A 21,161-nucleotide genomic window follows, 5' to 3' on the forward strand; every position below is an offset into this window, starting at 1 on the left:
GGACACGTCACAAGGTGTCCCTGTTTTTAATTCTGACACATAAAAAAACGAATCTCCTAAAGTCCACAGAAATTTTTGGCAAAAAGATCAATCTTTAACCACTGAAAATTTCGAAGCAATTGGTCCTGTATTCGAAGAGAACGCGAATTCGTCATGACGAAAGAGAAGACTAACAAGAACAATAACATAATATTGAAACGATCGTTATGTACACTGACGTGTCCAATAAAAATGTGCATTACTTTATTGTATTAACCACCGTATAGACATAGAAGGAAAACGTATTTCCGTATAAAATACTCACGTACCAAAAACGGCCTGTGCTGTTAAATATTGAAACGATCGTTATGTACACTGACGTGTCCAATAAAAATGTGCATTACTTTATTGTATTAACCACCGTATAGACATAGAAGGAAAACGTATTTCCGTATAAAATACTCACGTACCAAAAACGGCCTGTGCTGTTAAATTCCCGACAAACCTTACCAGAAGATGGATTTAAAAAAGGTAGTTGAATTATAGAGGGTCAACATCATTCTCCGTGGTTGAATGTTGATGTCATGTATCATTAAGTTTGAACTTTGTACGCCTGGCAAGAACTTTGACCTTCCATCACTAGGAAACATGCGCATGATGTCACAATGGCACAAAATCACAATAGGTGGTTTGATTTGGTTACCAGTGGCTACCGCATTTCCAGCTCACTCGCAATTTAATGTTGCTTGTGTTTGGATGTGTACGCCACTGGAAAATAATAGAAGCAAGTTACTGTTACAATCCTGCTTGTTGCGTTAGAGGGTTATGAAGCTACCACCTGTACGTTACTGAATAACTATAACTTTTTAATTATGAAACATCGTTAGGTAAACGCAGTCTAATTGCTTATTATACATTGTATTATGCAGTCTTCTCAACTTTCAGATAGGTTAAGACTAAGTACGACCTGTATCTACCAAAATGGGTTCAAATTGTTGCAAATTTAAAAATACGACGACGCTAGACGATGAGAGCGAATTAAAGATCAGAAATAAAAGACAGAGAAAATCGCGAAAAGAAAAAAGCAAGTTGTGGAAACATAACAAGCCCAAAAAAAGCAATATATGTTTAGACAAACCTGCATATACAAAAAAAGAAGTTGAGGGTGAATCAAAACAGAATCAAATGAAAAATGTTCGTCAAAGGCAAATCTCTCTTTTGTAAGTGTCGTTGTTTGTTAACATTTGGTGGTCAACTTTCCGTTAGTGAAAAAATTGATTATTTTTCAGAAAATTATATTCGTTTTTTTTCATTCAATACATTGGATTTTATCCTTGAATATTCCGGATGAGTTTTAAAAATACCATATCCAAATCAAATATTTGCGGATATTTCTCAGAAATACTCTATAAATGTTACGCTGAAATTGTAGTTTCTATGCTTCTATATTTATTGGAATTAAAATAAATAGTTGGTTTTCTTTAATTTATTATACTCCTACCTAATTCTCAAAATATTTATTTTGTTTTAATTTCATCACACTGCCTCTCAAAACCACACACAAACGACTTTTATGCACATATCCATCCATGCACCCACATACCCCGTTCTGTACCAAAATTATTTTCGGAATGCGAGTATCTCTGTCAACTGTGATAGCTGGAGATGTTGGAAATCAATGCGCAATTATGATGTTATCTGGAAAATTTTATCAATTTCTGGTGGAAAATATGCAATTGAGGTTCTAACTGACTGTGGATCTTTGGATCTTTCGTGATTGCATTGAGTGAATACATCAAAGTAATTTTAAGTTCGACCATTGAATCTCCTTTTTTCGCACAGAAAAAACAAAAACAAATTTGCTTCTATTTGCGTAAAAGCACATTATTTTAAGGCGTCAATTTTAGTTTACGAAACAACAGTAAGGAGAAGATTTCTTCCATTTTACAGTTCATGGTTTTTGGTGACGTGTGTGCTGAATCACATAGATCCGATTTCAGGTTCGAGTTCTGTATGGTGCAAGACCTGAATAATTTGATAATATCTTCTCGCAGGAAATATTTTATCATTGCACTCAAATCCAACTATGAGGAACGTTGAATACATTGATTTTATTTTAGAACCGGATCTTTTGCTGAAGCCAACTGGGTGTTTGAATCGGATTTCGAGAAGCACTTAAGAAGACGTAGAGAGTGAGCGTACATTTATATCTTTTTTTTAAAATAATTTGAACTAAAATTCAAAATAGGATGGTGTGTAACTCCGCTCTGTTGTACAGGATACGAATGGCGTTGCAAATTGCAAGAACGCATATTAGTATGTTGGCTACGACTGTTGCAAACTCTGCAAGGCATTATCTTCCAACTTATATTTCACAAGCTTTGCGAGAAAGGTTCTATGGAAATGTAAGTTTTCATGTTTTGTTTAAATAATAGTTGTATGATGGTATATATGTTATGGCCCTGGTGCTCTTGGAAACCTATTTTTGGGAAAACTCCGATATTTCTTGCTAACAATAATGATCATTTAAAATTTTAAATTGTACATATCATGTATTTAGCATAGGTAAGTTTTTAATGTTGAGCATAGTCAGTATATTCGTCGCTTCAAAGTAGTAGAGGTAATGAAAAAAATTATACTTTTGTTGCAGAATGTGGATATTAGAAAAGAAGACTTCATGTCGACTTCTCATATATTGTCAACACTCGCTCTAAATTTGAATCAAAAAATGATATTAAATCAAACTCAGGTAGTCTGGGTTATTTGATGAAACTTTTATTGTGTTTTGGCATTTCAATTTTACCTCATTTCAATATTCGTAATTTTCTGTTTAGCAAACAACAGAAAGCTGTGCAGTAATGAGGAAAGTTATTGTAGAACAGAAAACAGAAGAATTTCAATCTGTATCGAGCAAGGTGGTATGTATTACATTATTTTCATAATCCAATTATAAAAAAAATTGAAAGCATCTGAATCAGCAAAATTATTTTTTTTTATCAGGTGTCAGATGATGATTGTAAAGAACTAACGTAAGTGAAATCATTTTTGCTAGGCATTCACATTCGATTGATAAAATCGTTTATTGTTTAATTACTTCTAGTTTTTAAAACAAAAACACTGCTCAATTCTTTAATTTTCCCTTTCAACACCAATTTATATCAAGGATTCTCAATCCTTAATCTCTTATTTTCAAAAGTGCAAACAAGCTGATATATTTTCTTCGTTTAATCATCCGTATGCATAACAATTATTTTTGAACTAATTTTTAGCGAGATGGAAAAGCTTCGAGCAGAGAATGCTACGTTAAGGAAAAAGAATGAAGTCAGTTTTGAATTATTTCTTATTAATTTGGATTTGTTAAAAAAAAACATTCAACTTGAATTCTATTCTTTAGGAACTTCGAGAAAAATTATGGACGGCGAATGATGAATTGGCGAAATATTCCAAGGTCAGTATTTTGTTACTATTGTTGTTTTTAACTCACCAGTACAGGACTCCGGTTCCGACTACTCAGCTGTGGTACATTGTTGCGTAAAAAGTTCTGATATTCCCAATGAAAACATTTGTAGTTGTCGATTATTCATCAAGTGAAATTTATTCTGTAAATGCATTGAATTGAAAACCCTCATTATAACAGGATTTTTAACTTGTATCAGAATTATTATTTGATATTTATTGTTACATTGGCATAGGATGGACAAAGAAAAATCATAAATCCGAAAGAAACACATCTGCGAATCGCAGGCAGACACAAACAATGTAAAAATGTTGGCAGGAAATTGTACGTTGCTAAATCAGAACAACGCGATGATAATATTGGAAAAATTAAACAGATGGCAAATAGGTAAGTCTCGTAGTAAAATGGAAGCTAATTTTTATATCGTGTATAATTATATATTATTGCTTTGAAATCATCTTGTTGGTTGGTGAAGATTATTTGAGAATATTTTGTTTTATAATAAAGTAATGCTAGTGGTTTGTAGCATTAATCCATTTTTATAATATTTCCAGAATTTCTGATCAACGACAGAAAAGGAGCGTCAATGTTAGTATTGATAAATATTTGTCATGCTTAAACATTCTACAAAGTTATAAATTTGATAATTGGCAAGGGGGGGGGGGGGGGGGGGACTCATCACCGTCGTAGGGTTGGTTGTTCACGCAAGCGCTGTTAGCTCGCGGCTTCTTTCACCATCAAGTCCACGTAACTAAGACAAATAATTGGTCAACTAACTATTCCAATACCCGACGTAAACTGGTAACCGTACCTTGGTTCGCCGAAGGATTGAGCCATCTTATCGACTCGGCATAAATATGGAAATCATATATCAACTTTATAACCTAGGCATAAGATAGCATGAACATCATAGTTACACTTTAAATTTATTTTCAAAGTTATTTAAGTTATAACCATTTGTCGAAGGAAATAAAGGAAATTCAGCATGCAGATATTTTCAAAATCATTCCATTTATTTATTCAGAATAGAGCAAGTAAGTGCACGTACGAAAGAAAATATCCAGGTCCAGTGTCCGAATACCGAGGGATATTCGAAACAAAATTAGTAAGTACGATCTACTGTATTTATAAACAATATACGCTGTAGGACTATCATTACGTTGACACAATTTTGAAATGGATGTTCCGGCGAACAATAATCTATGGAAATGTAGTCGGTTCAACTTTACTTAATTAGTGAGGAAATATCAATACAGGAATGCGGATTCTTCACCGCAGACAAATTTTTCAACTGCCCTGAGCCGGAGTCGAAATTCCTAATTAGTTGGGAGTCGGAATTTCATTCTTTCAATAATGCCAATAAAAGTCAACATTTTCTTCCGAAACTCAAAAGACATCATGGTTACTGAGCATTTATAATAGTTTAATAAAGGAGGTTGCATCCGCCAATCAAAGTTTAATTTATTCCGAGTTCTGTCCTGAAGTCCTGTCGCAATCAAATATTTTGTCAAACTTGAGTCGATTGTAAACTTCTCCGAATCTACAGTCAAGTTTCCAATTATGTATTTCCTAAGGAGTATTCTTTGATTTTTACAGTTTAATGCGATTAATCAAGGAAAAGTTGATGAAATACCATTTGAGGAAATCAAATATGGTGAGTTCTTTTTTGGGCGGATTTTTTTCAACTTTTTTGTGCTTAGTACATGCCATTCCCATATACCACAAACAAATTGGACATCAATCTTGTTTTTAAACAGACTTTTGTGCAATTAATTAAGCTCAAAGACCAACGGAATATTCTCTGCCTGATAAAATGCTTTTATGCCATGATTGCACTTGCACTTGTAATAAAATGTTGAAGCCTCATATTGTAAATATTTTTTTTTTAATTTCCAGGGTATCATAACATCAGATGGCCTGGAATCGTCTGTTCGCCGTGCTCACCAATTATTTCCTATTGCAAATGATTATTTTTTATTAATTTTATATTCTGTATATTTATTTTCATATATATATATATATCTATATCTATTTATATCATTATTATATATAATAAGTATATTATACCTCCTTCGTATTAAATATAAATATATCTATATTAGTAATGCTTAATTTGTTTTTGGTCTTCACGCTTAGTATTTGTTGTTCGTCGTATCTTTGAAATAGTCAGTCGTCGCGAAAGCAAGAAGAAAAATTACCAGTTAAGTTATACTGTCGATCTGTAATAATCTGTTCATACCAGATCAGAATAGAACTTGGTTCTATATCCGCGCTTAAATGATGTGGTTAGTTCCTAACCAATACTTTCAAGGAATGTATATTTATTTAAAGCCTGCAATACTTGTTTTGATGAAAAGAAGGTAGTAGAAATACTGATTCTCAATCACAGAAGTCAGTAAAGCCTCCATCTCTCCATCATTCCTGTCTAATATAAACATTGATTGTCTTGTCCAGTCGAAAACAACTTGAGCAATTCTGAGTTCGCTAAACATGTGAAATTTACTATAAAATGTGCGATGAATTGGTGAAAATAAGAACAAGAGGGCAATGCTCAAATATATGGACACGAAAGTCAAATTATGATCGCCAGCTAACTTTTTTCGACAATGCCTCGTATTTGATGAATGCTTCTGTTTTGAGAGATGCGGCATATTGAACTATATTCCAGTTATGTTTTTCAAAAAATTTGACATTCAAAATTATTAATGGTGGCATTTCACGAACTTGAGTTTCTGATGTCTAGTTTCGCTCGTATTTGCGATACTGATTGTACTTGAACTTTCCATGGCTATGCATTGTTGGAATTTTGGAATAAAAATTGCATTGAACTTGGCATATGCGAAGAAATCGTTCAATGATTCTATTCAACGATATTGATCTTTTCTATATGGGAGAGTTAACTTGGTGGCAAAATATCGGCTACCCGTCTTTGCAACGGACTTGGGCGAAAAATTTATCATTCTTATCGAAGCGCAGTTATTTCCCTACACCCCGCTAAAATTTCAAACTTCCCCCGCCACTTTTCAGGTGTGGCACCATACTTTGACAGATGATCAGACAAATTTGGACCCCCCCCCCCACCCATTCCCCCTAAAATAAAAAGCCGGAGAACATACCGTTGAAGAAGGCATTATCATCTCCGCATGTGATTCGAACCTGCGATCCCAGTAACTGTAATCAGAGATGCGGCGGCGAGCGTGTTCTTAACGCTTAGCACGATGCACCACACCGCGGAGCCGAGTCCACTCCGCAATATTTTCACGCCTATGGTCACAAGGCTACTGGGGTCGGCTATACAGTGTTCATGATTCCAGTCTAGTATAAACGAATTATGACCAATTTAACGCGGGTACTTTCTGTTAGTTGTCTTAACTTATGTTTTAACGGTCTTTACAAAGGGCAACAAATGGTAAGAATGAATTGCAAAAGCAAATTGGGCATTATTAATATATTTCACTGGTTGCAATGATAAAGTATACCTATGAATGCGAAAAGACATTATTGAACTAAGGATTTGGTGAGGCTTTCAGAATTGGAATCTAAAATCGACATCATTTGAGTTTTAAAGAATGTCGCAAAGAACACCAAATTCTAAAAGTTGAGAACCAACTGATTTAGATGAAAATATGCTTTACTTTGTTGTATTAACCACCGTATAGATAGATAAATAAGAAACGTTTTTCCATATAAAATGCTCACGTACCAAAACGGCCTGTACTGTTAAATTAGCGACAAACCTTACCAGAAGATGGATTTAAAGCAGGGGTGGGCAACATACGGCCCGCGACGAGATTTTGACCGGCCCGCTGACTGTATCCAACCACACTCTGTAATGTGGTGCGACGCATCATTCCTGAAAGTTGCCGATCGCTCTACTTCCACCGCACTGTCAGTGCGAGCTGGTGAAATAAACAATTGCTTAGATGAAATAAACAATTGCGTTAGCACACTTCTTAAACAGACAATACGAAAATATCGGTCGGAGACCGAAGACTTATCGATCGAAACTTCGGTTTCAATTCATGGCTCTATAGTGACACCGCGTGTCCCATCACTGAATAATTAATGGGAATCTGGTCCGAGATATGTTGAATGCACATGCAAAATTTGGAGCAGATTCAACCTCGCCTTCGTGAGATATCGCGTTCATCTAACAAACAGACAGACAGACAAACATCTATCAACATACCCCACTATTGTTATCAGTTATATTTAGATTCTAAATATAAATAGATTTTAGAAATTAGACTTTATATTAAATTTTATTAATCATGAAATATCCCAAGAAACGTAAAGTTGACAGAGAGTGTCGGCATTTAACAAAGATTGGATACCAAAGTATTTTTTTTGGAATAATCCGGCCCACCGAGGACTTTAATTTCCCACATCTGGCCCGCTGACTAGAGAAGTTGCCCACCCCTGATTTAAAGGGTTGTTGAATCGTAAATATATACTACTACGGTTGAATGTCGATGTCATGTATCATCATGAATGACCTTTCTGTTAAGTTGAATCAAGAGACCATTGGATGTGTAGCAAATAATAATATTATCAATCATATATTTTATACTGATGACATGTGTTGCATTTCACCTGCAGCCAAAGGTCTTCAACGTTTACTTAACATATGCGATAAATACTCTATTGAACATGACATCTTGTACAACTCGAAAAAATCTGTTTGTATGTGTATCCAGAATAAAAAGTTTAGGCTGAATAATTTGCCTGATATCAAACTTCGTAATTCTGTATTGACTTATGTTTCGTCCACTAAATATCTTGGTGTTTTCCTATCCAGTGATCATAGAGATGATCTTGACTTGAAACGTCAGTATAAATCAATTTATTTTATAGCCCATACAATTTTGAAAAAATTTGTCAATTGTTCCACTACTGTGAAAAATCTTTTATTTAGGACGTCTTGTTGTAGCATTTATAACTGCCAGCTCTGGTTGTTAAAAAAGTTTAAATTTCATATAATAATGCTTATCGCGTAATTCACTGTGTCTCTAGATCTGAGAGTGTCCGTCACAAAATGGTATTTGGGAACATTCCCTCTTTCGAAGCACTCCATAGAAAAAATCTGTGGTTGTTCATGAACAGATGCAGGAACTCCAATAACATTCTATTACAATCATTATTTGATTCCCAGATACTGTTTGTTACGGGCTATCTTAGATTCTATACCTCACTTTTGGTCTCTTAAATTGCTATAGTATAACTCTTTTTCGAGACTTACTGTGAATCTGATTGTCATATCAGGTATCTTATGTATTTATTGTGTTATTTTTGTTTTGCTTATGATTATTTGTTGTGTTGTTTTTATATGGACCACAGCGGTCTGGAGTAATAAACGAATTGAATTGAATTAAGTTTGAACTTTGTACGCCTGGCAAGAACTTTGACCTTTCATCACTAGGAAACATGCGCATGATGTCACAATGGCACAAAATCACAATAGGTGGTTTGATTTGGTTACCAGTGGCTACCGCATTTCCAGCTCACTCGCAATTTAATGTTGCTTGTATTTGGATGTGTACGTCACTGGAAAATAATAGAAGCAAGTTACTGTTACAATCCTGCTTGTTGCGTTAGGGGATTTTGCGGGGCAGTTATGAAGCTACCACCTGTACGTTACTGAATAACTATAACTTTTTAATTATGAAACATCGTTAAGTAAACGCAGTCTAATTGCTTATTATACATTGTATTATGCAGCCTTCTCAACTTTCAGATAGGTTAAGACTAAGTACGACCTGTATCTACAAAAATGGGTTCAAATTGTTGCAAATTTAAAAATACGACGACGCTAGACGACGAGAGCGAATTAAAGATCAGAAATAAAAGACAGAGAAAATCGCGAAAAGAAAGAAGCAAGTTGTGGAAACATAACAAGCCCAAAAAAAGCAATATATGTTTAGACAAACCTGCAGTTACAAAGAAAGAAGTTGAGGTTAAATCAAAACAGAATCAAATGAAAAATGTTCGTCAAAGGCAAATCTCTCTTTTGTAAGTGTCGTTGTTTGTTAACATTTGGTGGCCAACTTATAACAAAAAAATTCCGTTAGTGAAAAAATTGATTATTTTTCAGAAATTTATATCCGTTTTTTTTTCATTTAATACATTGGATTTCATCGTTGAATATTCCTGATAAGTTTTAAAGATAGTAAGATACCATATCCAAATCTAGTATTTGCGGATATTTCTCAGAAAATTTCATAAAAATCATAAAATTTCAAACACCCCCCCCCCTTTTCAGGTGTGGCACCATACTCTGACAGATGGTTAGTCCAATTTTTTACTGAAAGTAGAAATTCAATCGATTCTCGCAGGTGCCAGGTTTTAGGGCCCTAATATCTTCAAAATGAATTCCTTTTAAATATATATTAAGCTACACTCAAATCAAACGTTCACATCTATAGCCATCGTTCATAAACCACACGCAATAATTGTTTTTACGAATATATTTTATTTTCACAAACATAAGAGCGCTAATAAATTACATAACAATGAAGAATATTAAAAACAATATTTATATCATAAAGAAACATGAATACGTTCAACCTTATTTACGGTTCAACTATGTTGATTAGCTAATCACATAAATATATGTTGAAAACAAGAACGTAATGTTTACGTTATTTATTCATCTACCAAAATCTTATCGACATCGTAATACAGGGGTAAAAAGTGATATGCAGTCTTATAAATAATAACAGATGTTTCACCCAGCGCATTCCCAATTTGTTCACTGACGTAACATTGATACAAAGATTACGTAACAATTGAAATTTAGCAGCCGCGTAAACACCTTTATCACTCAGACGGATTTTCAGGCATGGTTGTGAACATAGCTCTTTTTTGTGACTTTGCTAGATATTTATGTTTGAGTTGTTCCACCAATATCTAGGTATAGATCAAATACCTCATTGATCATGGTCATTCTGCATTCAGAGTAGTTTTGCTGCAGTAATTTAATATTAGTCATAAAAAGCTGCGATAGACTAGAGTAAAAATAGTTTTGAATAATTTTAAATTCTATGTGCTATTTATTTTAAATAAATTGACTATTATAGAAGGAGTAAACCAGTTTTTGAGCGCCCACTAGCGGAAACACTATCAAAAATTTTGTAATGATTACGCGGTTTTGATATTGCAGCAACTACCAACTCTTTGCTTCAACTTATTTTGTAATATTACTCTCTAGACGAAGCATGTTTCAAACAGGTCTTATATAATCTTCGCTCAAGCTCACGTCATTAGAGTACCGGTAGCATCTCCCATCTTGACTGACAGCTCTTGGAGATACAGAATTGATGCCAGATTCGGAAGTTCTACAAACACCTGAACCTGTTGAATCTCTTGATGAAAAGATTGGCGGAGAAGATGTAGGATGTTGTGGGATGTAAGGTTCTTTGTCGGAAGCAGGGCGTTTGTCAGACTTGTCGCCCTTCTTCGATTTCTGTGATTTAACACAGCAAGGGAAGAGTCTAACTCTCCAATCTTTGAATGACATAAGAACACAGGCTAGATTGATCACAATATTTACATCAAATATGAGATTGGTTACAACACGAGGTTCTTCGACAACGAGTCTCACAATAAGACCACAGAAAATGTCTGAAAGAGCGCAAACAATAGCCGTAATCATGACACGCCGGATAATTTTTAGAAGTGCTTGTTCACGCTTCTTTCTTTTGCTGCTGTTTCTACTTCTCCATTTTCTTGTTAACGTACCGGGACTCAATGTTGACTTGAATGACATTGTACGATTTGCTCTAACACTTTCATTTTCCTTACGTTGTACTTGTGGAGTGTTTATTTTAGCTGCCTGCATTGTAGCACTGTGTCTCACCAGAGGATAAAGAAACAGGCCCAACAGAGACGCCTGAGAAACGACGGTGCACACAGTCAGAATTCCAAATCGTGCGCTGTTGGATAAAACATCACCCGGTGAAACAGTTTGACAACCACCTTCCTGATCGACTGAAATTGTAGTTACCAAAAACATCGCCATGTTCACTCCCGATGCGAGTATGATGACGATCAATACGATGAACAAAATAACAGTCAAAACTCTGGATCCAAGATGGCGCATGGCGGGATGTGAGAGAAAAACTCTGACTCTGTACCATAAGATCCCATACAATACGGTAACTGCCAATGCGTAGGTTACCACCATCGCAATCTAAAAATAGAATATAAGACAGTATGAATATAATATCGTAATGAAAAGTAGGCCCTATAACCTATTCACACACCAAAGACGGTAAAAGCCGTTCAAGTATATATATATATTTTTTGAAATAAAGAATTCGAGTGTGCCGAAAAGTAAACATGCCTACAGCTTTGAACCTAAAATAAAGTTCACATTAGTCTATTAATCCTATTCATAAAATATTCCAGACCCATTTAGATCACATTCGAATTTCCGTTGTCTTGAAATTGCCTACGTTTGCCAAATCATTTCGAATCGTGACGACTGGAAAGCCTAATTAGATGCCGGCAGACACTTTGCTAATTAATTGCTAATGGATACAAAACCCTAACGAATGCAAATTTACTGATGGGAAATGTACTAGGATTTTACATTTGCTTCCATATGAATTCCCGGTAATAGAATGCTCCCAAAACTACAAAACTTTGTTTACAAGTATATACTTGTTGACGGTTCGATTTTCACATACCCCACACTTCCGGTTTTGGTATCATTTTCAAGCAATGCAGTTTTAGTCGGCGCAATATAGAATCAAATGCTTGTTTGTATATGTTTAGTTATGCAATATGTACTCAAGTATATCTGGTGTTCAAGCCGCTTCAGAAAAACGTCATAAAAAGTAATCTTTACTTTGCTCCAAATGTTCCAACAACCAAGAAAAGCAGGGGAAAGAGTCATAGAATTCAAAAATAAACTTGATGGATCCGGGATTCAAAATATTCAAATATATTTTATACAAAAAATACAGTATTATATATATATATATATATATTTATAACGTATTGCATATCGATAAAAATCTGGAGGTGGTGAAATTTCAAATTTGTTCACTTCTCGAAGTAAAAACGTCTTTTTTTCAATTTCGCTTGTGAAGTTATCATCAGCAGAAAATGATTACAAGTTTCATGTGCCAAATTTCGCGTTCTATATTTATATCATTTCCCGGAGCTATTTAGTGAAAATTGCATTGTTCAATATGAAAACAAAAAATGACCAGACAGTCTGATGAATATATGGCAGGTTACGGGAATCGAAAACGTATAATGACGTTAGGCGATCACGTATTTTTCTATAATTTTGCGGGGGAGCTGAACTGCATTAATATTGCGTTGAATGTCATATAATTGCCAAACATAAATCGTACATGATAAGCACTATTTCTTCAAATTCTCCGGTAGATATGGATATTGTAATTATGCTACATACAAATTTACATTTTGCCTTCAAGATAATTGTTCTTTCATGGTTCAATATTTCGTGACAGCTGAGAATTTTTCTTTATTGGATTGTGAAAAAAATGGTGTAGCAATGTTAAACATGATCTAGACTTACCCAAGTAAAATACAGGCGCGAATTAAATTTGATACTCGTCAAAAATAATAATGTTACACATTACAACGTGATTAATAATAATTTACCTGGTAATCTCTGCAGTCCAGTCTTGATTCGCTGCTGGGCAAGATCTCGATCTGTTCTGCAAGGAGACGGATTAGAACAAGAACAGAGCCTGTAACGCACATGTTTCGTAAAATTCTTGAATTCCTGGCTGATGATGTTTTTGAACGACACGAGTTTTGAGAATTTGAATTCGACGAGTCTGAAGTCCCGCCAGATTCCTTTGGGCCCTTCTGCTTCATAGACGATGACCGTCGCTCCTGTTCTTGTCGACACCCTGATTTTACCCAGTTGTATTGAAGCAATGCAAAAGTCACATAAACAACCATAACTGATAATGTTATTGCAACTGACTGGTATAATATTTTTCGTTCCAATGGTATTCCCAATACAAGTTCTGTTGTATTTCCACTGTTATTTTTTTCTTCAACCATGTTGAATGTGTCAGAATATAACGTGGTTTTCTCGCCATCTTCAAATATCACAGTTCGGGTACGGTCGGTAATATTAGCCATTTTTCATAAGTAATTGATGAAATTTTATATCTGAAATGAAAGAATTCAATATGGTAATAAGAAAAATGTGTTAATGATATTTAATATTAATAAAGATGTTTTATTTAGCAATTAATTAGTATTAGACTTATGTAAAATATACCCCAATTATTTACTGTAGCAAACAAATTAGTCATGCACAGTTGGTTCCTAGGACACTACCGAATAAGTATTTTGATGAATTGTTTTCCGTTAAGGTTTTCTTTTTTTCAAACATATGCTTGAATTACGCATTTTTGCGGCTTAATCTCAAACCAGATCCGGAAATCACGGCTCAACATACTCTTTTCTGAAGTCCAAAAAAATTATTTCAACAATTTGAAACAAAATTAGGATAATCACGATCCCAATAATACGACTGATATTGATATACTCAAAATACTGCGTACTCTTAAGAGTTTAATTTGACTATGTTATTTTTTAACTTGGATTTATATAATGAATCATTTTTTGCAACACATAATAAACATAGTTCAATTTTCAGCATGTGAAAACATTAAATCATACTCTATTTGTCTAAAATATTAGATTAGTTTTTTTGTTATTGTATAAAAATCGCTACAGTGTGTTACCACTTTATCGAAATCACCTATTATGCTCTACCCCTTTTTGAAATTGCCAACATTGCTTCAAGTTTATTGTCAACCAATAATTACTCTATAAATATAAATATGTACTCTCGCTTTTTTGCAGCTGCTTTATAAGAATCATTTACGTTTTTGTGATGGGGTCACGTAAACTGCCTCGCCATATATAATAAAAAAATATACATACTATACTATACTATACATACTTTCTTCGACTAAATATCTGCAACCAAATAATTGCGACCTTTGCGCTGCCGCTCAACTTTTGAATTAATGTTGCACTTTTGAAATACCAAAAATAATTGACACTCCTTTTTCTTTGATTTTCGTCATTACCACATATGTATATATAAGTAAATATACCGTTTGCTGCGAAACAAAATGGACAATCCCACTTTCATTAAATAGTCTGTGGTTATTATAAGATGAAAATTTATTGAAACAATACACTCCAGACACAATAATGACGTCTGATCAATACTTTCATTTTTTTTTGTATATATTTATCAACGTCGGAAACTCAGTAAATATGCATCACATATTGGAAAAATTCAAGACTGCATGCCGCTGTCGGATAAAGCGTAAAATTAGGATAATACATCTCCATTTTTTTCTTTTTTTTCCAGTTTTGAAAATTGTTTTTTCTCTCAATCAGACAATCATGATATTACTGATACTAACTCGACTAAACTTCGCGTTGCTGTATTTTAATCCTGCATGATATATAAACAGGCAAAAGTTGAAACGTGAATAATAAGCTTTATCACTCACCGGGGACAAAACGTGAACTTTTTACATATGACCGTATCATTTAAAATGATTCAAACATACAAAATCCTCTATCGTGAGAAAAATTAAAAAAACAAGTTTAGCGTGTACATTATTACTATTCTAATAATATAGCAATATTTTTTTGAGAATTGAAACAAGCAAACCACATAAGCAAATAAAATTACGTTTGTTCCCGAAGATTTGATCGATCTTCCCACTTCTACACTAGTGCGCTAACTAACTATATTGCTCCATTTATATTCCCCAATCTTGTAACGAAACGCCTACCTTATTTTTATTTTTTTTTAAAGCACATGATGCCGTGTCATGCTAAAGACTTATGGTCCCTGCATGGCAAACTAACGGTATCGATATAAAACTTATACCACACATCTTTATACGCTATACGCAAATACCTTGTTAACGTGCGACAGACATAGGTTTCCATACTCCTGACTCATGATTTAGGGCGAAGGATGGTTGACAGACGGCTGTAATAGGACTCATTAGTAATGTAAGATCTTCTACTTCTTATGCTTATGTCACAAAGGATATGTCATTTAAAATTTGAATAATTTTTTTAATATCCACTTTTCGAATCGCGCAACACAGTCAGATTTATTTACATATTGCTGCTTTTTCACAGAAATTTTCAATCAAATAATATCTGCTTAATTAAAATCTCACAAACAATCTTAATTAAATTTCGCAAACTATGTGTGGCTTGTTTTCATTTATAATCTTTCTCGTTTACTACAATTGAAACTAAAACTAATAAAAACTGCGAATTTATTCAGCGCCATTTACTTTTAAGTAAATTTTAGGGTTTTATAAGTGCAAACATGAGTCAAAAGTGCATAATATTGAGCAACGGTGGATTGAGTCACATGTATTTTGCGCAATGGTTGTTGTTTGCATGACATTCTTTCGAATAAGAATAATATGATTAATAAAATAATATATTTAATACTTTTACTAAAGGTTATTTCCGGCATACAAGAGTATTGAAGCTACAGAAATGACAAAATTTTACACCTTTATAATCTGTCTATGCTGAGATAAGATAATAAAAAACAATAGTTTTGGGTCAACTGCTGCCAATTTTGTTGCCTCACCATAGAGTTTGTTTATCTTATTTTCTGCGTAATTTTTCACCCCAAAAATAAAGCTTGTTTCAATGTGCAATTAAAATAAAAATTAGGTACAAAGACCATGTTAACTGGTTTTCTATTTTCAAATATAAAATTTCCCTTCAGAAAACACAGATAAAACTCAAATATCAGCGAAACCAATAGTCCGAGTCAAAATTCAAAGTTAAGCTCAATAACTCAGCAAATTTAAAATTAAATACCCGACTTAAATTACAGTTCTTATCGTGGCATCACAAATAACTTTGTTGTACTAACGCCACCAACACCATTAACGCCACCAAAACGACCGTATATAGTCCTGTAGTACACTACCTTGTCACAAAGCTTGCATCCATCTTTGCCTTCATCTGAATTTAAAGTGTTGTAGCATCAATCAGATTACAAATCAAGTCCAAGTCACATAGGCGTAATTTTAATTTAGTCGTTTTGAGCACTTTTATATATTGGCGGCGTGCCAAAGGTGGTTGCAATGTGGAATGTTTCAAAATGTTTGCTATACAATATTAAATTCATTTCTACGTTTCCTTCGTTGTTTGTCGTCTTACTCCAATCACGAGAAACATTATAAACAGCAATGACACATATGTATGCTAAGCTTCGAAATATATCATAGCTAACTCCTTCATTTTCTAATCTTCTTACCTGAAATCAAATTTCTACTTCACTCTATTTTTATTGTGTTCCAGCCACTCCATATAGATTAACAGTTACTTCAGCAGCGTCAAAAATCATAAATGAGATTCTATCCCTGTCTAACCAAAAATAACCACATACTGTATATGAAAACCTTATATGGAAATGAGCATTATCAATACGCAAAAGCATGATCAGTGTATTTTCGATACCTAGGTGATGAATGTTACAATGCTGCAGCAAAGGATAATCGTTGCAAATAAAATTGTGCGATTTTGTGCAGGCATGTAGCGATTTGGACGTAAATATAGAAATTTTATCAACTTAAAATAAACCTAATAAATTCCAGCTAACTGCTTTAACAAGAATTAGATTATATGAAAGCTCGTGGCCACACTTGTTTAAACGGTATCCCTCGTACCTAGTTAAAGTGAAAAAGCAAAATCGACTATGAGTGAAAAATCATTTCATATATAAAAGAAAATAATAGAAAAAATTGGAGCATTAAATTGTCATGGACATGACTCAAGATGAACCGGCTTTTTCATTTCATGTTTATCATATTGACGTTAGTGACCTGTGTCCAGACGATTCACTAGAATTCTTGGTTCAATAATCTTAATATAGAAAATGCCAAAAACGATGAGAGTGACATTTTTTTCAGTTTTCAAACAAAAGCTTACCATTATTAAATTCAACAATAGAAAATGAATTTTAATTACGCTGCTGTTAATTGTCATACAGTTTAAAAACGTACATTACGTAACTCATCAACAAATCAATACCGTTGTGCAAAAGAATATTTCAAGTTCATTTTAATAGTATGAATTAACATTGACATCACACTTTATTGTGTTATTCATTTGTAGAAAACGTATTTTTAACGTAGATTCTATGGATTTCATCTCGATGAATTTTAACGCATTAGTGAAGTTCATGAAATATTCATAAGTTATTGTGTTTAACTTGCGAAAAGTATCCGAATTGGGTATCAATTTTCAGTTCTGATTAAGAAATTGGACAATTTAAATGCAATCTATCAAGACGCTGCGGTAAAGATACACTTTCTCACTATACTTTAGCGTCGGTGTAGCTCATCCAATATTAAAATATCTACATTTTAACTAACTGTAGTTGATTTGTAAGATGTCAATGCATTGTACCAAGATTTCAACCACGCTCTCCTGATTGCGCTTCTGACGGTTATGGCCATGTCGCTACGCCGCCCAATACCTGATATACTAAATCCTGTAAGTCTTGAGCGTCTGCTTGGGTACTGCATTTTACGACCCAATTTATATTGCAAGAGGATAACCTAGCGATTTTTTGTCGGTGGAGTCATCGAGCATCGATTTTTAGTTTTTGATAGACTGACACCCGGCAACTACTGGAATACCGTCATACCAACTACCGTCATTTACTCACAGCGTTGATTCCCAGGCAAAAATGTATGACCGTGGAAGCTTTTTGTCGGTGTGTGTGCACGCATTTATAGTTATAGTTTCTCACTAGATATATGATCCATTCGATGTCTTGAAATATGAGTAATTATAAACAGAAAACACTTATTGATATATAGCAACAGCACATTGGTATTTTATGTGTATGCGTTCCCAGGCTAAAGAAAAAGCACACAAAGAATTCACATTTTTATATGCTCACTGACCATTGCATTCATGCAATGAACTACATACAAATGTTTAAATTGCATGAGTTCGACTCCTAAGTGCGTAGGCGACATCTGGAATTTTATGTATGACGTGAAAGACACGTGGGAAAGACTTGAATTCAAGCACGTACAATTCGCGGTTCGGTCTTTTATATTAAATATTGTATTCACGATTACGTCCATCTGTGTGGTACAATTTTTCGTAATCAAAACTCGTTCGACCGATCCAGCATCAGTTATGTTAGGGTGGCGGTTTACGAGCATGAATCAGTGAAAAATTCAATCAATATTCCATATGCAATCCATATAATACAGTGCAGGAAAGATTTTATATTGGATAAAGTATATGCGATTAGATTTTCCCCCGTTCATTTTGCTCAATTAGAAGACAATAATAAATCTTAATTTTAATTAAGTAACATTTAGAGCTGTCTTTTCATGTGTATGTATAGAGCCAGTTCAGCAAGGTAACCAAGTTGACGAACGAATGCTATATTTTGTGACCATATGATTTGTTAGTCAAAAGACCTGCAGTGACACAACTTATGACATGCCATACTGTAAACGGAATTATATGACCAGTTATCGCGAACTCCAGAAGTCGGTCATGGAGTTCACTGTACATACACGTATCAAAATACGAGGTATAGCCGCATTCTCGACCTTTGACACGTCACTGCAAAAATAAACCAAATTTTGATTTTTTTTTCATATAATTAAGGGTCACAGTTCATTAAATTCGACCAAAACGATAAACTTGTGTTTTTTTTGATACGCAGAGTGAAAAAATAGCGGACCTTCGTTATAAATCACTGTCTAGCTCAGTGTTTCCCAACCCGAGTCCGCGGTCTCAAATGAGTCCGCAGAACGTTCGAATGAGTCCCCAACGACCAAATTAGAAAGTTATGTAGTAGTATATTTAATGTAGGTCACTAACCTTTTCAGTGTCGCAAAATTCATTGCGGGCCGAAAACGTTTTTACCAGACTTAAGTACCAGCCAAGTTACGATTTACGTAACATAAAAGGCAAGGAGGGCTGAGAAAAAATATTCGAACAGCAAACTATTGGAAAGCCTGGTAACATGTGACTTGGACACAGCAGGTCAATCGCGCTGAATCAAACGATTAAATTGCACAACGGACTCGCAGATTTCTGACAAAAACACGAGTTCACACGTACTTTTCGCTTCCGTTAAGATTGAATGGTATATTTGTGTTTTTCATCTATTTGTTTCCTGTAACACCATTGCTCCCTTTTTAAATGATCTTATTGTGCGTCAATATCGCATGAATTTCACATCTTTCCAGTGGGCTATTTGGTAAAATTCGATTCGCAAATACAAATAACAAAAATGTAACATTTACATTTCAAAATTTTCCGAGCGGATATATTAATTCGAATATGAAATACCATTAGGTGAGTTCTATCAGATTTCAATGGATACGCAGTAACAACATTTCGGAGGATTTGTTTCGAGGCAAAAAAAAATAGACTCGATAGAAAAATACAGACAGAAAATGACAGCGATTTCAGGAACCAGCCATAAAGATATTGTTAACTTTTTAATTTTACGAAGGCGATCGATAAGGACAAAAATCAGAATGAATTTATTTGGAAATTTTAGTTGCAAACTCTTTCCTATAATTTTCCTCAGCGAATCGTCGCCAGTGATCTCATAATATCTTTCGAGTTTGTCAGAGCGAGCAGTTCTCGATGACTGAGCACCCTCGCTATGGTTTCGATTAAATTTTGTAAATATGGATTATGAACGTACTTCTTTAAAATTCTGTTATTTTTGATTTTATTGCTCCTTCACACAGAGTTCGGTTTTACAGTTAACGCACGTTGAGTCCGCAAAGATTTTCCCTGGTGTGAAAATAGTCCGCGACAAAAAAAGGTTGGGAAACACTGGCCTAGCTAAATAGTTACACCGTAATATATAGGACTGTATTTGAATCAAAACGCGCGACACAAACATAATTATGCCTAATTCTCTAACACTGATAAGCAATCGCGCCCACTTAAGCGCCGGTTTAAAGTAAAATCTTGGAAAAACTGAATGCTTTGCAATTAAATGGATTATAAGTTAACACTGGAAAACGTGTAAAGAAGAGATAAAATAATTGCCATTCATATTCAGATTAAACAATGAACTCTCGGTACAAGAATTAAAACGTGATTTCATGTTTCCGACAATCAATCCGGCCACAATACGTTGCACATTGCTCATTTTAGTACCTGTGCGTCATTACGCAAGTCGCATCCGACATATAGTCTGAACGTCATAACATCAACTTTAACGCGTGATTTTCCGGATATATTTTCAGCTCAACTTAACACATGATTTGACTCAAAATAGTTTATGATTGACAGGAGCCAAATATAACCAGTTTTGACGTTCTTGTGGCAGCATTTTAATATGCAATTCGACTACTTGATCCAAATAGATTGTGTAGTGCATCAGTTGCGCGATGGATGTCAGTGACCATTCTGAAATGAACAAATCCACTTCGTTGTGTTTTCGAAAATAATCCCAGTGGCAATAAACTTATGTATCGTATGTATTGTGATAATTTTACATTTATGCAAATATGAACGCAACTGTACATGATACACACACCAAAGCCAAGTACCAATTGTAAATTGAACCGTCGATAGGGGATTGATAGTGAGCAGAGAATAGAGAGTTTTACCTATAACTATGTAGACGTGGCATGTCAAATTCATTCCGCCTAGCCATAATGTC

At 34.3% G+C, this 21,161-nt stretch overlaps 2 protein-coding genes across 2 annotated transcripts; one reads left to right on the forward strand and one right to left on the reverse strand.

Moving 5' to 3' along the window:
- The first annotated feature begins 532 nt into the window (after positions 1 to 532).
- Positions 533 to 5,459, forward strand: LOC120327207 (uncharacterized). The gene is made up of 13 exons (XM_039393657.2): positions 533 to 1,199; positions 2,100 to 2,171; positions 2,258 to 2,384; positions 2,630 to 2,728; positions 2,814 to 2,897; positions 2,980 to 3,008; positions 3,249 to 3,300; positions 3,374 to 3,427; positions 3,672 to 3,823; positions 3,991 to 4,024; positions 4,461 to 4,541; positions 5,033 to 5,090; positions 5,333 to 5,459. The coding sequence occupies exons 1-13, from the start codon at positions 961 to 963 to the stop codon at positions 5,401 to 5,403; spliced, it is 1,152 nt and encodes a 383-aa protein (XP_039249591.2). The 5' UTR covers positions 533 to 960; the 3' UTR covers positions 5,404 to 5,459.
- Positions 5,460 to 9,891: 4,432 nt separating this feature from the next.
- Positions 9,892 to 13,593, reverse strand: LOC120327198 (uncharacterized). Its single transcript, XM_039393642.2, has 2 exons — positions 13,073 to 13,593; positions 9,892 to 11,624 (listed from the first exon to the last, which is right to left on the reverse strand). The coding sequence occupies exons 1-2, from the start codon at positions 13,562 to 13,564 to the stop codon at positions 10,656 to 10,658; spliced, it is 1,461 nt and encodes a 486-aa protein (XP_039249576.2). The 5' UTR covers positions 13,565 to 13,593; the 3' UTR covers positions 9,892 to 10,655.
- Between the last annotated feature and the right edge of the window lie 7,568 nt (positions 13,594 to 21,161).

Source organism: Styela clava, chromosome 4 (genome assembly GCF_964204865.1).
Source record: "Styela clava chromosome 4, kaStyClav1.hap1.2, whole genome shotgun sequence".
Classification (NCBI taxonomy): domain Eukaryota; kingdom Metazoa; phylum Chordata; class Ascidiacea; order Stolidobranchia; family Styelidae; genus Styela; species Styela clava.

What these genes read in the sequence shown, in the direction of transcription:
- LOC120327207 (XM_039393657.2), top strand. Translation starts at nt 961, where the DNA reads ATGGGTTCAAATTGTTGCAAATTTAAAAATACGACGACGCTAGACGAT. An exon ending in ATTAAACAGATGGCAAATAG is followed by an intron (nt 3,824 to 3,990) that starts GTAAGTCTCGTA and finishes TAATATTTCCAG; the next exon opens with AATTTCTGATCAACGACAGA. An exon ending in GACAGAAAAGGAGCGTCAAT is followed by an intron (nt 4,025 to 4,460) that starts GTTAGTATTGAT and finishes TTATTTATTCAG; the next exon opens with AATAGAGCAAGTAAGTGCAC.
- LOC120327198 (XM_039393642.2), bottom strand. Translation starts at nt 13,564, where the DNA reads ATGGCTAATATTACCGACCGTACCCGAACTGTGATATTTGAAGATGGC. An exon ending in TGGACTGCAGAGATTACCAG is followed by an intron (nt 11,625 to 13,072) that starts GTAAATTATTAT and finishes TTCTATTTTTAG; the next exon opens with ATTGCGATGGTGGTAACCTA.